Here is a 15,608-nt window from a genome sequence, read left to right as displayed (position 1 = left end):
CTATGAGCACAAAAGGCTAAGATTTGATGGGAGGAAGAGATATGTAAGACTTATACTCAATTTCATTCTGAAGTCAGCTCATGGGAATCGTATCAGCAGCACTGAATTGGTACTCTTACCAGTTTTACAATTCATTTGGCATAGTAGCAGATAATCTCAAATGTCTAAGAAATCTAATGTCAAACTTAAAATTAAATGAAAGTGGGTAAAGTATTGTGGCAATACTAGAATCAAGGCACTAGTACAGATTAATTTACTTTTCAAAGCTGAGCTAATGGCTTGCTCCTATTGAAAGCAGAACCCACTTCCCACCCCCTCTTCCTTCTCCTTTCAACTTCACCCCAGTTCATTGCTCCTTCTGCTCTCAGGTGCCCTCTTCCTCCACGGCACTAGCTTTGGTATTTCTCAGACCCCTCAACAAACTAACTGAGCATCTGGCAGAAAGCTGTTTCTGCAGTTTCTCTTGGATTAATTTAATGAGGTTTACAGAGTTGAATCAGCACACCACAAGGACAGAGAAGCACAACAGGAAGGAACACAACGCTGAAGAGGGGAGAACGATGTTGGCACGTAAGGCTCAGACACAACTTATATGACCAATGTGATCAAGTTAGTACCACTTTATTAATAGACTCACAGCAATTTATACTCTACAGGTGCTATTAAGAGACCCACACCAATTTATACCCCCATCTGAAAATACACACACTATGCACGCTTTGTTATGTAAAAGGTGACAGGTTAAAACTACTCGTTCACACGCTTCCACCTCCCTTATGACTGGTCCCGGTGTGGTGCCCACACGCTGCTCCCCCCTTGTGCAGGCATCCTGTATTATCTCATCTTTCTGTCCAACTCTCCTACCTCTCTGAATACAGTTTCCTTGTCTCCCTTGGCCTTGCATATGTCCTTCACAATACCTGCAGCTTGTTACAGCTTCCCCCTGCTCAGACTGCTATTACAAACAAATTATTTGGTCTGGATTGCTGATAATATGCCCATTTTCTTCCAGCCACTCCACAGAACGAGGAGAGGACAGAAAGCAATAGGATTCCCCCTCTTTCAGCACTAGGAAGCTGACGATCCAGTTCTTAAGCTCCCTTCAACAATGTGGCTGATTAACTGCCTTCAAATCCTGGACAATACCTTACTGGTAACTCATGGCCCCCTGCCTGATTTCTCAAGGCTGGTTAAGCTCAACACCATCAACCTCCAGAGCACTTCCTAAAACGTGCATCTCATGGAAAGGCAGGGCTAAGAAGGAAACAGCATTTTGCATAACTAAATGCAATTTTTAACATTTCTAAGCTAAAATAATGTGGGGGTTCTAATTTCGAAGCTGAATAAAACATCAAAAAAAGCCCAAAAGAAAGAACACATTTAAAGCTCACTATTACTACCAAAAAGCTAAACATGGTATCAAGAAACCGCTGAAATGTCTGTATCGTGTGCACTTTCCTCTAACAGCAAATACCACAACAAGCTATTAAATCACTTTCACAACAGCACAACATTTCAGACAAAAGCAATTTATATTAGTATCAGGCAAACACAGACATCTATTCTGTAGTGTTACCTGTTTGGGTTAGTTTTGTTTCTGTTTTCATGGAGAAACAAAGGGGAAAAGATACACAGTTTAAACGTTATGAGGAAACAAAATCCATGTGTAATGAAACAGCGTATACATGCTATTTCACTATAAATTCAACTCTTCACAGCAGCTCCAAAATTGCAGGTAGCCTGAGATTTTTTTAAACTCCCCCCACATATGGATTTTTTGCTAAATCATAATATTCTTAAGTGACAAATTGGTACAGTATAATCACTAATGTCAAAATTTTAAAAACAGTTATTACATTACTGAAGGCTGAAAAACTTGGGTTCTGAAGCCACAGTGCTATTTGTAGAAAATTACAAACTTTCAGAAACTTCTAACTGATCTACATGTTTTCTCCATGAAAAATTTCACAATGGAATACATTTGTTTGGTTTTTTTTATTTCTTTAAAACAAAAATAAAGCACACAGTCTTATTTAAAGATTGGGTTTGTTTCGTTATTTGGTATTTTTTTTAAAAAAGCCCTAATCAAATTTAGTTCTATTTTATGCATGGGGTTCAACTAGAAAACCCAGAGAGGCTCCTTCTAAAATAAAAATATATGATTCTAAGTTATTGAAAACTCTTTTATAATACTCTCTCCCTAAAGTAGCTCAAAACAAGTCATGATGCAATGCTGTTATATGAGAAGTTGAGCTACTAATTTTCGATGACCCACATAAATTGCCAGCAAGTCATCACAAATACTAATTGATTATTTAAACAGCGTTTTCCAAAAGGAAAAAAAAAACCTCCTCCAGTTCCCTCACACCAATATCATAGCATTTTTTCCAAAAGAAGGCCATACAAACATTGCCTACAAACATATTTTGAGAAGTACTATAATAGTAGATAATGGAAATTTTTATTTTATGCATTTAAGAAAGCTGAGGTATTTACTTAAAAAAAAAGGTTGGTGCATGACTGGAAGCATTTTATAACACTTTTCCAACAAGGAGCAACTTGTTGACAAAAGTCGTAAGTGTCCAGATTTGTCTGGATGGATAATGTCTGTTTGCCCCATATGTAATAAAAAAAAATATCCATACATTTGATAACTTTTAATATATAAATACCACAAACAGAGAAGAATAGATAGAAAGGGAACCCAGAGATGAGATCTTACCAGTAAAGGCGTTTTAACTGAAAACAACATCTGCCAAAATGGTCGCAACTGGTGAGTGCAGTCATAGGCAGATATACCACCACCGTTCTATTTGCATTTACTCTGAACAGCTCCAGATGACATTGTTCAAAACTTAGCTTGCCAGGGAAGCTGTCTTCACATCAAAACACCTTTCTGCCCTCAACTAGAAGAGTTAATCCAGAAGTAAAATCCAGCCTGCATAGATGAGCCTCAAATAAGAGGCTACCAATAATAATGGACACAGCTGACAAGCAAGACCTAGTAAGCAAGGAGACATTTGTGAAGGTATTTCAAGTTAACATTACTACTGTGTGTTAAAATTCTTCATGAAATTTTCAGACAAGCTAGCAATGGTGTGGTTTACATTTCAGGCCCAAATTCTTCAGAAAATGGAAACTGGGCAAGTTTCAACAACAAACTAATTAAAACAAAACCATATTTCTCTCATTTATACAGTTTGTGACTGGAAGATATGTGAGATTATCCAAGCTCCTGCCCAACAAATTTGGGCTACTTACTTTACTTTTATAATCCTGTTACAAGTTATGCAAGGGTTTCAACAGTTCTTAAAGACTAACCCATATTCTAGCAACTATCACCACACCACCAGATTTCTGATGAGGTCATACTACTACTTCCTGTAAGGGCACAACAACTCTTCATCATTCTTAAGACATTCCTGCATGTTTGCTATTAAGCAGCTCTATACTTAAAGCAGGGACTTTCAGTGAACTATCCAAGATCTTTGTTCTGAATGGTTATGGTGATGTTACTCATACATATTGCATAGTATTAATCACCCTGAGTAATATTGTAGTATCACCAAATGTTAACAGTTCATTATCAGGAGAAAATAAAGGAGGAAGAACACTGAGACCATTAAGAAGATACTCTGAACTGCTACAGCAACAGGCTTAACATTCCACAGTCCCACCTTATTCTACAGCCTATTTAGCAGGGAGCAGTCTTGAGCAATGGCTCTGATATAGATACATAACATCAACGAGTTAGTCAATACACATGACCTCTCTTCCTACCCTATCTTCCTTCTCTCTACCATATTCCTTAAGTTTTCAAGTTTTCATTTCTTGAAAAGACAGAAGTTTTGCAGGTGTATCTTTAGTCAGGCTGAGTCTCTTCAGTAACAGCACTGAAGTTGTCTTCAGTAGCAGCAAAATCATGGTGGACTGCAACAGTATTTCTATCGATATTAAAAAAGGAATGTTAAAAGCACCTTCTCAAAGAGGAAGAAAATGTAGGTGCCGCCATTTTTTTAAATCTCTGCAGTAGCAATACTTTTGTATATAAGGAACTTAAAACCTCCCTGACCATCTGTAAGCAGTGCTTGTCATATTATAGCAAAAAATGTAAAAAGATGGAATTACTAGACTGAATCTGCTTTCAAATTCAAAACCTGCCTGGGTAATACTATCTCAGACAGAAATGGAGAGGAAAAAAAAGTTACTGGATTAAGAAAGCAGTTTTAAAAGACACTGACTTGAAGGTAGGATATCCAGTCGAAGAGAAAGAAAATAATGCTGGCAAAAATGTGCAAGACGACAAAGGTAAACATGAAGAAATGACAACTCAATGCCTTATCTAAAAATTAAGAAATCAAGTGAGCTCTGAATCCCAAGGAGGCCAATGTGTTACAGAGCGTTTATTACATAGCTTGTTCACATCTCTTCAAAATATTCTGTCGTATGAAAATGCTGCAGCTGTGTATTAACCATAACAACTTTAAATGAAAAATAGAGGAAAGTCTACCTCTACATCTAGGGAAACAAAACAATTCAAATTTTGAACAGGAATACCAAATAAAATAATCAGCAGAATACTCCCCCAACTACAGACATAAATAATTCCCCAATCCCAGTTCAGGCAGTTAAACAGAGCATATATTGCATTTCATTTCCTTTTTTTCTTTTCTTCTCCCAGGTATTTGGACAAGGAAATGAGTAGTAAGACCAGCAAGCTGCTGTTTTCAGTTTCTAAAAATTAAGTCTAATCTTACTAAGAGTATACTGAACAGTACTGCTGCATTCTATGGAACACACTCTTGCTTTTCATGTAGAACTTAAGTTCTGTGAAGGAATACCTAATTACATTCAACTGTTTTCAGATTTAGCCACAGTATTCATCACCTTCAGCTAGCTCTTGTCAAATTAACAAGGCATTAATAAAGCAATGCATTGTCTATCTACATATATATGCCACAAGTGCACTGTAGAAAGGGGGAAAAAAAGCAAAAAATTACTTCAAGTCTGAAACAAGTATCATACTAGGACTGGAAAAAGAGAAAACACAGAAAGGATGACAAAAACCCTACAATCACAAGTCTATAAACCATTTGCTACTACCTATAAAACAGAAGTAAAAGGGAAGGTCAGTCGAAAAAAAATTAAACACTTAACTATTTATCTTTTAATTGGAAATACTTTATCTTTTATCCTTTCTAATTTTATTTTGCTTAGGACTTAGAAAGTTTTAATACATAGACTAAAGAAAGAACAAAGTGGTAATGCAGTCTAATATCCTTTAAATACTGGATTCCTAGAAGCCATTTTAAAGCATGTTATTTTAAAATGGTATGTAATCACATCTTGGACTTCCAGCAACTGTGAGCCCACCATATGATTAAGTTGTTGCATATTATCCTGCTGCTATAAGGGTCCAAGAATCTCAAATGATGCAGCCCTCTATACTACTTTTAAATCTTCCAGTACTATGACATGTTATCAATAAGTGTTTAACTTGTAACATGGAATTACCAATACAGACACAATTCAGAAACTCACTGAAACACTGGAAAAAAATACCCATGTGACTTAGATTTTTATTATTTGCAGAAAAGGGGATGGGGAGGGTACTATTCCACATTTGATTCTGTTTATCTGAAAACGATTCATATGGTCCTTACTATTGGGTTTGATGCTTGCAGAATTAGTCAGGTGTCAACTTCCAATGCCTAAAATAATGAGACTTTAAAATATGTATTAATTTAAGACTGGTTTGTAACAACCTGAAATAATTGCTAATAACTCCAGCTACAAATACAATAAATAAAAAGATGATGGCTGACAAGGATAAAGACTGAGAAAGTATCTTTGGTTGCACAGTAACAGAATTACTAGCCAGAGTACTAATATCATACAGGTATCTTCCCAAGAACTTGGAGGCCTACTTGCCTGTTTTACGGAGCATGCCCTACAGCTGCTGAAGTATTATATCTTGGCTAACATGAACTTATAGTACTGGTTCAGTACTTAAATAGCCTACTTACAAAGTATTTAGAGGTGAATCAAAATAGTTTTACTGGAAACAAGCATTAACATTACAAATAATGAGTATGTAAAAAGAAGCATTTGAACAAAAATAGCTTGGATTTCCAAAATGCTCAGCATTAGTCTTAATTCTGCTCTATTCATGTCAATAGGAAAAAAAATCCACATTGTATCTTATTTTAATCCTCTTTGCTCTCAAACTCAAATCTGACCTAGTGTTCTCTCCTAAAGACACCTTATGCACCTTCTAAATCTAGCTATTGCAGTTAATATACAGAATTCAGCTTTCTATGCTTCTTGCCCAGAAAGGTGTTATATCGGTTTTGATGGAAACACTACTGCTAGCATTTTTTTTATGTTACTGGAATACTTTTTTGTACCGTTTCATATTATTTACTTATATGTTATTTTTAAGTTTGATGTTGAATCTCTTTAAATTCCATTGTGCCTAGCAGCAGATCACTGAACAGCAACAGGTCACCTTACCTTTGCAAAACTTTCATTTTTGGTACAGTGCCGAACTACTTACCATATATACATCTATTTTAGAACTGAAGGCATATGGCCAAAAGCAAGGAAATAAAATTCTCCTAGTTACTGAGATGATCCTTACTATTATTTTTCACTAAGATACTAGAACAGATTCAACAACAACAAAAAAAGAATAACCTATGGATATTATGTAGCTTTTTTGAAGAAAAGAAATATGTGACAACACCCTTGGAAAGCAACAAATGTGAAATTCCATTATTTATAACTGAACCAATTGCTTACCAATCTATGTGATTTGACAATCCTATTTCATTCAAAACAAAAAAAAAATGCTTACTAAAGTTATGCAAAACTAATTTTAAAAGTTGTATCTATATTGATTTAAGAAGATAAAGCGACCATACAGCTTTCTACCAAAAAAACCCTACATTTTCTTCTCATACCAGTTTTTACTGTAACAAAACAGATTTTTTTTTATTTTTCCTTAGTCTTTCTAGCCCTTTGAACCAAAAGAAAAAAAATAAGCCAAACAACACAAGCCAAAAGTTTTCAGAGCTATTCTTGTGCTTAGTAAAATATTCTACTCTATAGGGGAAGGATAGCTGTAGACCCTCACTCTCAAGGCACTCTTCAGTTAGGCACAGAAAATGAGATACTCTCAGAATTTCATCATGCATTAAGAAGTGTTTCTGAACCTTTGTATTAAAGCAATTCAAAAGAACATACACAGAACACAGATGCAAAACGGTCTTCAAGACACTTCAAAAGATTTTACAGAGCAACAAGAAAGCAAATGCAAGTCTGGCTAGTTTCATAGCTGGCTTCCAAGACCCTATAGGCTATCATCCACCGAATTTCAGACTGCCATGGCAATCAAGAGCTGTAAGAAACAGGGAGATTCACAGGTGCCATTAATTCAAAGATGTTGAAGTAGGCATGTAATGTAAAGACAGGCTTCCCAAACTCACACCTCACTATGCAAGAGCAAGTAAAAGGCTAAGCATGCAATGGAATATGTTTGTTGGCATGACTAAGCCGCCAAACTCTTTAATCACAGCTCATACTAACACCACTTTTTATTGCATGTCCTGGTTTCAGCTGGGATATAGTTAATTTTCTTCTTAGTGAACAATGCTGATAACATACTGATGTTTTCAGTTGTTGCTAGGTAATATTTACACCAAGTCATAGGACTTACAGTTTCTCGGGCCTTGCCAGCAAGAAAGCTGGAGGGGCATCAGTCACCGGGAGCGGACACAGCCAGGACAGCTGACCTGAACTAGCCAAAGGGATGTTCCATAACATGGGGCATCATGCTCAGTGTATAACCCGGGCAGGGCTGGCCAGTCATTGCTCAGGGACTGGCTGGGCATTGGTCAGCGGGTAGCTAGCAATTGTATTGTGCATCACTTGTTTTCTTTCCTCCCTTCCCTCTGGATTTAATTCAAGTCCCTTTCTCCCTCCTTTTCATTATAACTGTTACTGTTGTTGTTCTTCTGGGTTTATTTCAGTTATTAAATTGTTCTTATCTCTACCCTCAAGTTCTACATTCCTTTCCAATTCTTCTCCCCATTCCCCTGGGTGAGGGGGCAGTGAACAAGCTGCTGCATGGTACTTAATTACTGGCTGGGGTTAAACCACAGCATTTAAACCTTTTGCCAACACAGCAGTGACAAAGAGATACGACACCATCTTTGATATTAGTATACTCACAAAAATTTACAAGCACATACACTCAACCTAGAAAAATTTCTCCCATGTTATAGGAGGAACATAGACAGGAAACTTAGCAGGAGCAAGAGTACAGAGGCAAACTTTTTCTGCCTTCTAGATGCAAAGTTTAAAAATATTGGAAATACTGGCCAAGAAGCTGGAATCCCAAATAAGGATTCAGTGTCATCCTTTCTGTTGAAATAATAACATCTTTTTATCCAGTCATTAACTGATTCTGTATCAGGTCTCCATTTGGGGTCTTAGACCTCGAGTTGAGCATCCAAGGAATTTTTTTAACAGGCATAAACTTAATGAGCAAGGACTCCAAACAAGTGTTTATTGTTTTTGAAAACGAGGTATAAGAGTATTTTTTCCTTTAGATACAAGTTTATACTTCAACATAAACTAAATTCCTAAACTATTCCAGAATTAATAGTTTTATTTGAAAAAATGCTATTTCAAAACTGCAAATTATTCAGAAGAAATTAATTCCAGGTCACAAAGTTCCTCTACAACTATTTTTTCTCCTATCTTAGATCTGTTTCTATTTGAAACATTCTTCTGGCTTATTAAAGGTTTACAATTGAGACAGATTTTTAAAAAAAGACTATTACAAAAATCAAAAATTATTAACTGCTGTGAAAACAATCTGGCTTGCATGTAACTTATGGAAAGCAACAGATGGCCAAGTAGGCAATGCTGAAACAACGAACACGAGAGGGTTTTTTGCTCACTTCGCTTCCGCAACCCAAAGAATATAATCAACAGAAACTGTAAGTATTTCTCAAGTAATATTCTAACTGCACAGAAGAATTTGTCCTTGAAACAAGACATATGAAATAGTCATAAACTGCAGAGGCATATTTTAAGATGTTAAGGCAATGTCTTGGAGTTCTAAACTTGGGATTTTGCACAATTTTGTATTAAGGAAGACCCTCCACATTCGTTATGCTCCCAGACAGCATTTTGGTTACCAATGCAGCTCAATCACCTCCCCGCTTCCCCAGAAGTTCTTTTAATAGGTAAGAGCATTTAAAATTGCAGGATTCCAACCCTCCTGCAATTGGCAAAGAGGCAAAATCAGCTAACAGGCAAACTTCAAAGTAATTAAAATGAGAGATGCAACATGGATTCAGTAGGTTTTCTTTAAAGTACGAAAAACCTTACTTCAGAAATACTAAGCAGTAACCATCATCCATTGCTTCATTCACTTAGAATTACAATGACAAATAATATCAGTATTTGCCTAAAAGAAAGACATTTCCTGCGGACCAAGTAAACCACTGACAGGTAAGGAAAAGAGAATTCCGAGTATCAAGAGGGAAAGAGCAGGTAGGTCATTCTACTGTTTTCTTTTCTTAAACATGAACTACCTCTACTAAAGAAGGATCAATTTACACAACTGACAGTGACAGAAGTACAGCTGTACTGACTTCAGGTACACTACTGGATTGGTTACCATGGGAAAGGAAGATTGTGCTATAGTCAAATACAAACAAAAGGCTCTGCCATTCATCTGCACCAAGTTCTGAACATTAACCGAGAATAAAATGCTGTAGTTTAGAGATCCTGATCAATAAAGCTTGCACTGCATCTTGGTAACAGAAACAAAATAGAAGCCAAGATTCTCCAAGAAACAAATAGTTCTTGCTCAGCAATTCCAAATTAGTGTTTACTCAAAAACACCACATGCTTTGAGTTAGGTATCCAGTTCCCAAACTCCACATGTTTAACAGGCATTTCTCTTGTCCTGCCCGGCAAAGTCAATCTAAACAGATGCTCCCAAGCATTCATGCAGTCAAACAAAAAAGCAGAAGACAATATGCTTTCATATTCTGTGGACTAAAACTACTGCAGAAGACAATTATTAAGTCTAATTACTAGTTGTACCAAAATCAGCAAGGATTAATTCAGCCCTTTAAATAGCCATGGAAAAAAAAAAAGGACAATGATATACCCTATCACAATAGTTTGGGAATAAACTTTCACCTGACAATGCAACACTTGGATGTTCTTATGATTTCATCACTAATAAGACAATTTTCTCACACTCTCTGAACTCCAGTCACTAAGGAAAAGCTCTGCCTGCACCCTACAAAGACTCAAAACTACACCATCAGAACAGACAGCAAGCAGATATGCTCACAGTCCATCCAAGGAAAAAACGTTCACCACCACACATTTTTGAACATGCAACATTGGTGTGATGTAAGCAGGCAGCTGAAACAGCCAGATTTGACCTATATACATTCAACACAATTTAGATTGTGTTTGCAAAAATCAGAAATTCTGTAACCTGACTCAGACACAGTCATACCTACCTAGATCCTGGTACAATCTGGATCAAAGCCACTGAGACACAATAACAAGTGTAAAATAGTCCTTTTACATTGGGGAAATGTGGGCACTCATACCTCAGTCCACAAAGAAGTGAAAAAATTCTCACACACTGATGCTAGAAGTTAGTTAGCAGAACCTCCTCAGCTACTTTAGTCTAAATAGCACATCATACAAGAACAAGAAATGGCACACCCTGAAACACCCAACTCTTGCCAGACACTACCAACAGCAATGCTGTAAATACTCGCTAGGACCGGACAGCTTGCTTTTTAAAATCCCAACTTCCAGAACTTGCCAGCTGAACAAAAGTTGTAATTACTCCAATTCCACCAGAAAACATCATCTTACTTGAAATACCTGATTCAGCATCCAAAGCCTGTAGGAACCTCGAATTTCTTTGGCCCCAAGTGCCTAAGGTCAAAATAACCACCACACGTTGCTGCTCTAATTAAAGAGAAAAATTCAGACTCCAACACATGTTGATGCAAGGCAACACAAGAACAAAAATCTGGGAGTGAGATCTTGCCAGATTCACCAGATGCTTTTTCACAACCATCTAAATTTGACCACACAGAATGAAGTACTGAGCCGCACTAGGATGACGAGGAAAATTTGCACCTTCCTAAATCCTAGCCCTAGAGACCTTGGAAAGATTAAGCCTCATTTTCTTACTAAATTTCTCAAAGCCTTTCTGTTGGTTTGTTTTTGGTTTTTTTTTTAACTAGACAGTTTTCCTGGGGTTGTTTGGGGTTTTTTTGGCCCATGATTTGATCAATTCTGCAAAGGTAGAGGGGAGCAGGGGAGCAACTAGAAAGAACAAGTAAAGAAAGTATCGTGGGGTAAAGAAAAGGCAACAGTAAGGTGGAGGTATCCGGACCATGCGGTAGCCTCACCTCCTGGATCCGCCTGCGGGCTCGCTGCAGCACCTCCTCGTACCCCTTCTGTCGCAGCTCGCTCAGGCTCTCGTAATACTCTTCGGGGTCGTCAGTCTCGGTGAAGAGCACTTGCGAAAGTATCTTCCAGCCGCAGGTATCCAAGCTGTGGACCAAGTAAACTTGGAGTTTGTAGCAGAGCGCGTCCATCTCCTGCTCGGATAGCTCCGGGGCCCCGAACAGCACCGTCCACATGCCCGAAGGCTCCTCGGGGAAGGCAGGCAGGTAGGGCTCCAGCTCCGAGTTCACCGAGCACAGCTGCTGGTGCACAGCCCGCAAGTCTTGGAAGGAGAAGAGGCCGGCCCAGCTGCACTCCTCCCCCGCGGGCTCCGCGTCGGGAGCCGCCGGAACGGCCGCCTGCAGCAGCGAAGGCGGCAGCGACAGCGCGGCGGCCGCCTCCTCCTTCCCCAGCTCCAGCACTTCTATCTCCTCGGCGGCACCTGCCGCCTCCGGGCCCCGCCGCGGCCTCCGGGCCGGGCTGCTCTTGGCGCGCACCGAGCCCTTCGGCAGCGCCTCGGCCACCGCGCCCCGCTCGGCGCCCCGCGGCGCCGCCTCGGCGCGGGGCTGGGAGAAGCCCCTGGGCAGGCCCGCGTCCCTGCGCGCCGCGGGGCTGCCGGCCTTGGGGGCGGCTCTGGCCTCGGGGCCGCCGCGGCAGAGCTCGCGGGAGCCGCTGCGCTGGCGCTGCGCCGTGCGGTTGTGGCAGGTGATGGCGAACTTGCCCTCGATCTCGTTCCAGGCCACGATGAAGACGAACTTGTGCTTCTCCCGCTCCTGGAAGGCGTGAGGCCTGACAGCCACCCAGTCGGCCTCCAGCGTTTCCTCCAGGGCAAAGGCGGACATGGCGCTGCGCGGCTTCCCACACACCCCCCACCCTCCCCGCTCCCGTCCACCGCTCCCGCCTGCCCCGCTGCGCGCCGGCCGGCAACGGCTCCCCACAGCCCCGCGCGCCGCCTCACTGCCCACCATCAGCCATCTTAGCGGCGGGGGGACGGGGCAGGCGCTGCGGGCGGGGGGGGAAAGACGCGCCGGATCCCCACCGGAGCGGCGAGGGAAGACGGAGAGAAGTCGCCGCCTCTCTGCTCGGAGCCCGCTGCCGAGGAGCCTCGCCGGCGGTCACCGCCGCGCCGCCGCGGCAGACAATGCCCGGTGCCCCCGCACAGGTACTTGGCGCCCGTCACGTGGGGCACGATCTGTTTACAAGCGGCGGTGGCGCTGCGGCAACTCAGCGCCCGCCCCGCCCCGCGGCCTCCCGAAACCCCGCCCCCGCCCCGAGGAGCCCCTTCCCCATTGGCTGCCGCTGGGTCTCCTCCGGCGGAGGAGGAGGGGCGGAGCCTCAAGCTCGCCGTCTCCTGCCCTCCCTCCTCGCGCCCCAGTGGCGGGCGGGGGAAGGTGGTGCCCCGCCCCTTCCCTCGGACGTGCGACGCGGCCCGCGCTGCATGCTGGGGAAGGGCACGAGCCGCGCCGCGGCCGTTAGGGGGTGGGGCCGGGGCGGTTGCGCGGGAGGGGGCGGGGCGGGGCGGCCCGGCTGCAATCTGGCACCTGTCAGTAGTGCCGTGACTGCACCGTAGCGCCCGGCGACGCGCTGGGGAGTGAGGGGCTCTGCTCCTCAGAGGGCAGCTTCTCAGGCAGCGCTGGCTTTGCCCGCCGCAGCTCTTGCCTTGTCGTTAGCTCCCAGTCAGCCCCGTGGGGCACGCCGGCCTCGGCGGTCCGCGCTGCAGCGGCCTGCAGGTCCTGCTGCTTTACAAGGGCCCTGCCCCCATGCTGGCAGAAGGGTTTTAAGTATGGAGGGCCATCCAAGCAACAGATCCTCTCACAGGGAAATGATATCTGTGGGGGGTTGTTACTGCTTTTCCTGTGAAGTGGTGTTCTGCATAATTACAGAACAGGATGTGGTGATTCAAGAGCTTGTTTTAGTTGTGTGACTTAATTCTGACTGAGGATGGAACTAAAATGCTTCTAAGATCCACTATTAAGAACGCCTAATGGTGTGCCGTGTAGCAGCAGTTTGCAGTTAGGCTGCAAAAGCATATGTGATGAAACCTGGAGAAAAAGGGCATACTCTGAAACAGCTGCCTTGGGCAACTGTGTACTTCTGTAACTGAAGTTAACTGCGCTGAGACACTGCTTTTATGCTCGTGTTGGCCAGTCCTACTTCAGAATTGGTAGCGCTTGCAATGCTCTCTGAGGTTTTGAAGTGTATTGCAGAGCACATAGGTTACAGTATGCCAGGATAGACAACTCTCATAAGCACGTCTGGAAGGAATGACTAATCACTTGTGATTCCAAGGCCAAGGGCCAGTTTCCTGGTGCCCTTTGGGATATTCCATTTCTCCTGTTGTATAAATGAAAAAAAAAAATATCTTACTATAATGAGCCCAAACTAGTTGCATTAAAAACGAGAGCCATATACAATATGCATTGGCCATCTGTGATATTGTTGTCCTGCTGCAAATTAGAGGAAGTACTGGGGAAATAAGACATTTTAATTTGCATTTGCCAGAGAAGAAAGAGTGAGACACAGCTTTTTTCTAAAGTTACTGTATTGATTAGCATGCTATCCTTAGAGGCTGAAATACTTGAGGAGAGCTCCTGACACTCCAGGCATTCTCTGGTCATCACCAAAGCAACTTCATATATGCAGGAGAGTCAAGGTTACATCTCAAATACCCAGTCAGAGCTGTTAGAAAAAAGGGGGAAATTACGGCTCCGCAGCCAGAGGAAAGACCGTATCTGTGTTCTAAAGCTGAGGGTGATGTGTGCTGTACATCTCTGAGAGCAGCTTTCTTTTCTCTTACCGTAACTCCAGGCACCAGATCAAAGCACCTGTGAAATAATCTGGAAGATTTGATTATACCCCATGTAGAAGTGGCCAAGCAAGCAAGCAAATAATACATTGGTGGAGAAAATTGTCTCCTTCTGTTAAAAATTCAGAAACAGATTTTCAGGAGATCAATGTAAGCAGCAATCCAAATTTTGCTTTAATAATGCATGAAAGAAAACTTAAAACAATGAAGATGCAGCAATATATCTATGTATATCCAGCCTTCAAAGAATTAAACATGGATTAAAATTTCTCATAAGCCAAAAGATCAGATTCTTAGTATTTCAGGTACATTACTGTAGAAGCTGAGTTCTTCAAAGCAAGTATTAGCCTGGTTGTTCTTAAATAGCAGAGGGGCAAGTGGATATGATCTAAAGCAGACGTTTGGTAAATACAACATTCGAGAGCTGGCTGAAAATTAGTCTGAGAATCACAGAATCATAGAAGAGTTTCTGTTGGGAAGGATCTTAAAGATCATCAGGTTCCAGCCCCCTGCCATGGGTAGGGACACCTTTCACTAGACCAGGTTGCTCAAAGGCCCATCCAGCCTGGCCCTGCACACTTCCAGGGACGGGGCACCCACAGCTGCTCTGGGCAGCCTGTTCCAGTGTCTCACCACCCTCACAGTAAAGAATTTCTTCCTGGCATCTAACCCAAATCTACCTTCCTTTAGTTTAAAACCATTACCACTTGTCCTGTCACTACAGGTCGTACTAAAAAGTCCGTCCACATCTTTCTTATACACAGATACTGAAAGGTTGCTATAAGGTCTTCCCAGAGCCTTCTCTTCTCCAGGCTGAACAACCCCAGCTCTCCGGCCTGTCTTCATACGAGAGCTGCTCCAGCCCTCTGGTCATCTTCATGGCCCTCCTCTGGACTCACTTCAACAAGCCCATGTACATCGTGTTTTGGGGGCTCCAGAGCTGAATGCAGCACTCCAGGTGGGGTCTCACCAGAGCACAGTAGACAGGAGAATCACCTCCCTTGACCTGCTGGCCATGCTACTTTTGGTGCAGCCCAGGATTCGGCTGGCTTTGTGGGCTGCAAGCTCACATTGTCAGGCCACGTTGAGCTTCTCATCCACCAACACCCCCAAGTCCTTCTCCTCAGGCCGGCTCTCGATCCATTCTCCACCCAGCCTGTATTGATCCTGGGGGCTGCCCCAACCCACATGCAGGACCTTGCACTTGGCCTTGTTGAACCTCATGAGGTTGGCTGGGGCCCACCTCTCAGGCTTGTCAAGGTCTCTCTGGACGACATCCCTTCCCTCCAGCATGTCAACC

At 42.3% G+C, this 15,608-nt stretch overlaps 1 protein-coding gene across 1 annotated transcript in view; it reads right to left on the bottom strand.

Annotated features, from left to right (window-relative positions):
- The window catches only part of JMY (junction mediating and regulatory protein, p53 cofactor), a 73,087-nt gene extending 60,385 nt beyond the window's left edge, over window positions 1-12,702 (bottom strand). The window contains exon 1 of the mRNA XM_037373471.1: window positions 11,466-12,702. Coding sequence (XP_037229368.1) covers window positions 11,466-12,470 — 1,005 coding nt within the window. The 5' untranslated portion in view covers window positions 12,471-12,702. The remainder of the gene's footprint in view (window positions 1-11,465) is intronic.
- Window positions 12,703-15,608: the final 2,906 nt, after the last annotated feature.

This window comes from Falco rusticolus, chromosome Z (assembly GCF_015220075.1).
Source record: "Falco rusticolus isolate bFalRus1 chromosome Z, bFalRus1.pri, whole genome shotgun sequence".
Classification (NCBI taxonomy): Eukaryota; Metazoa; Chordata; class Aves; order Falconiformes; family Falconidae; genus Falco; species Falco rusticolus.
The sequence above is the reverse complement of the archived record's forward strand: the minus strand, read 5'-3'. Positions and strand labels throughout refer to the sequence as shown.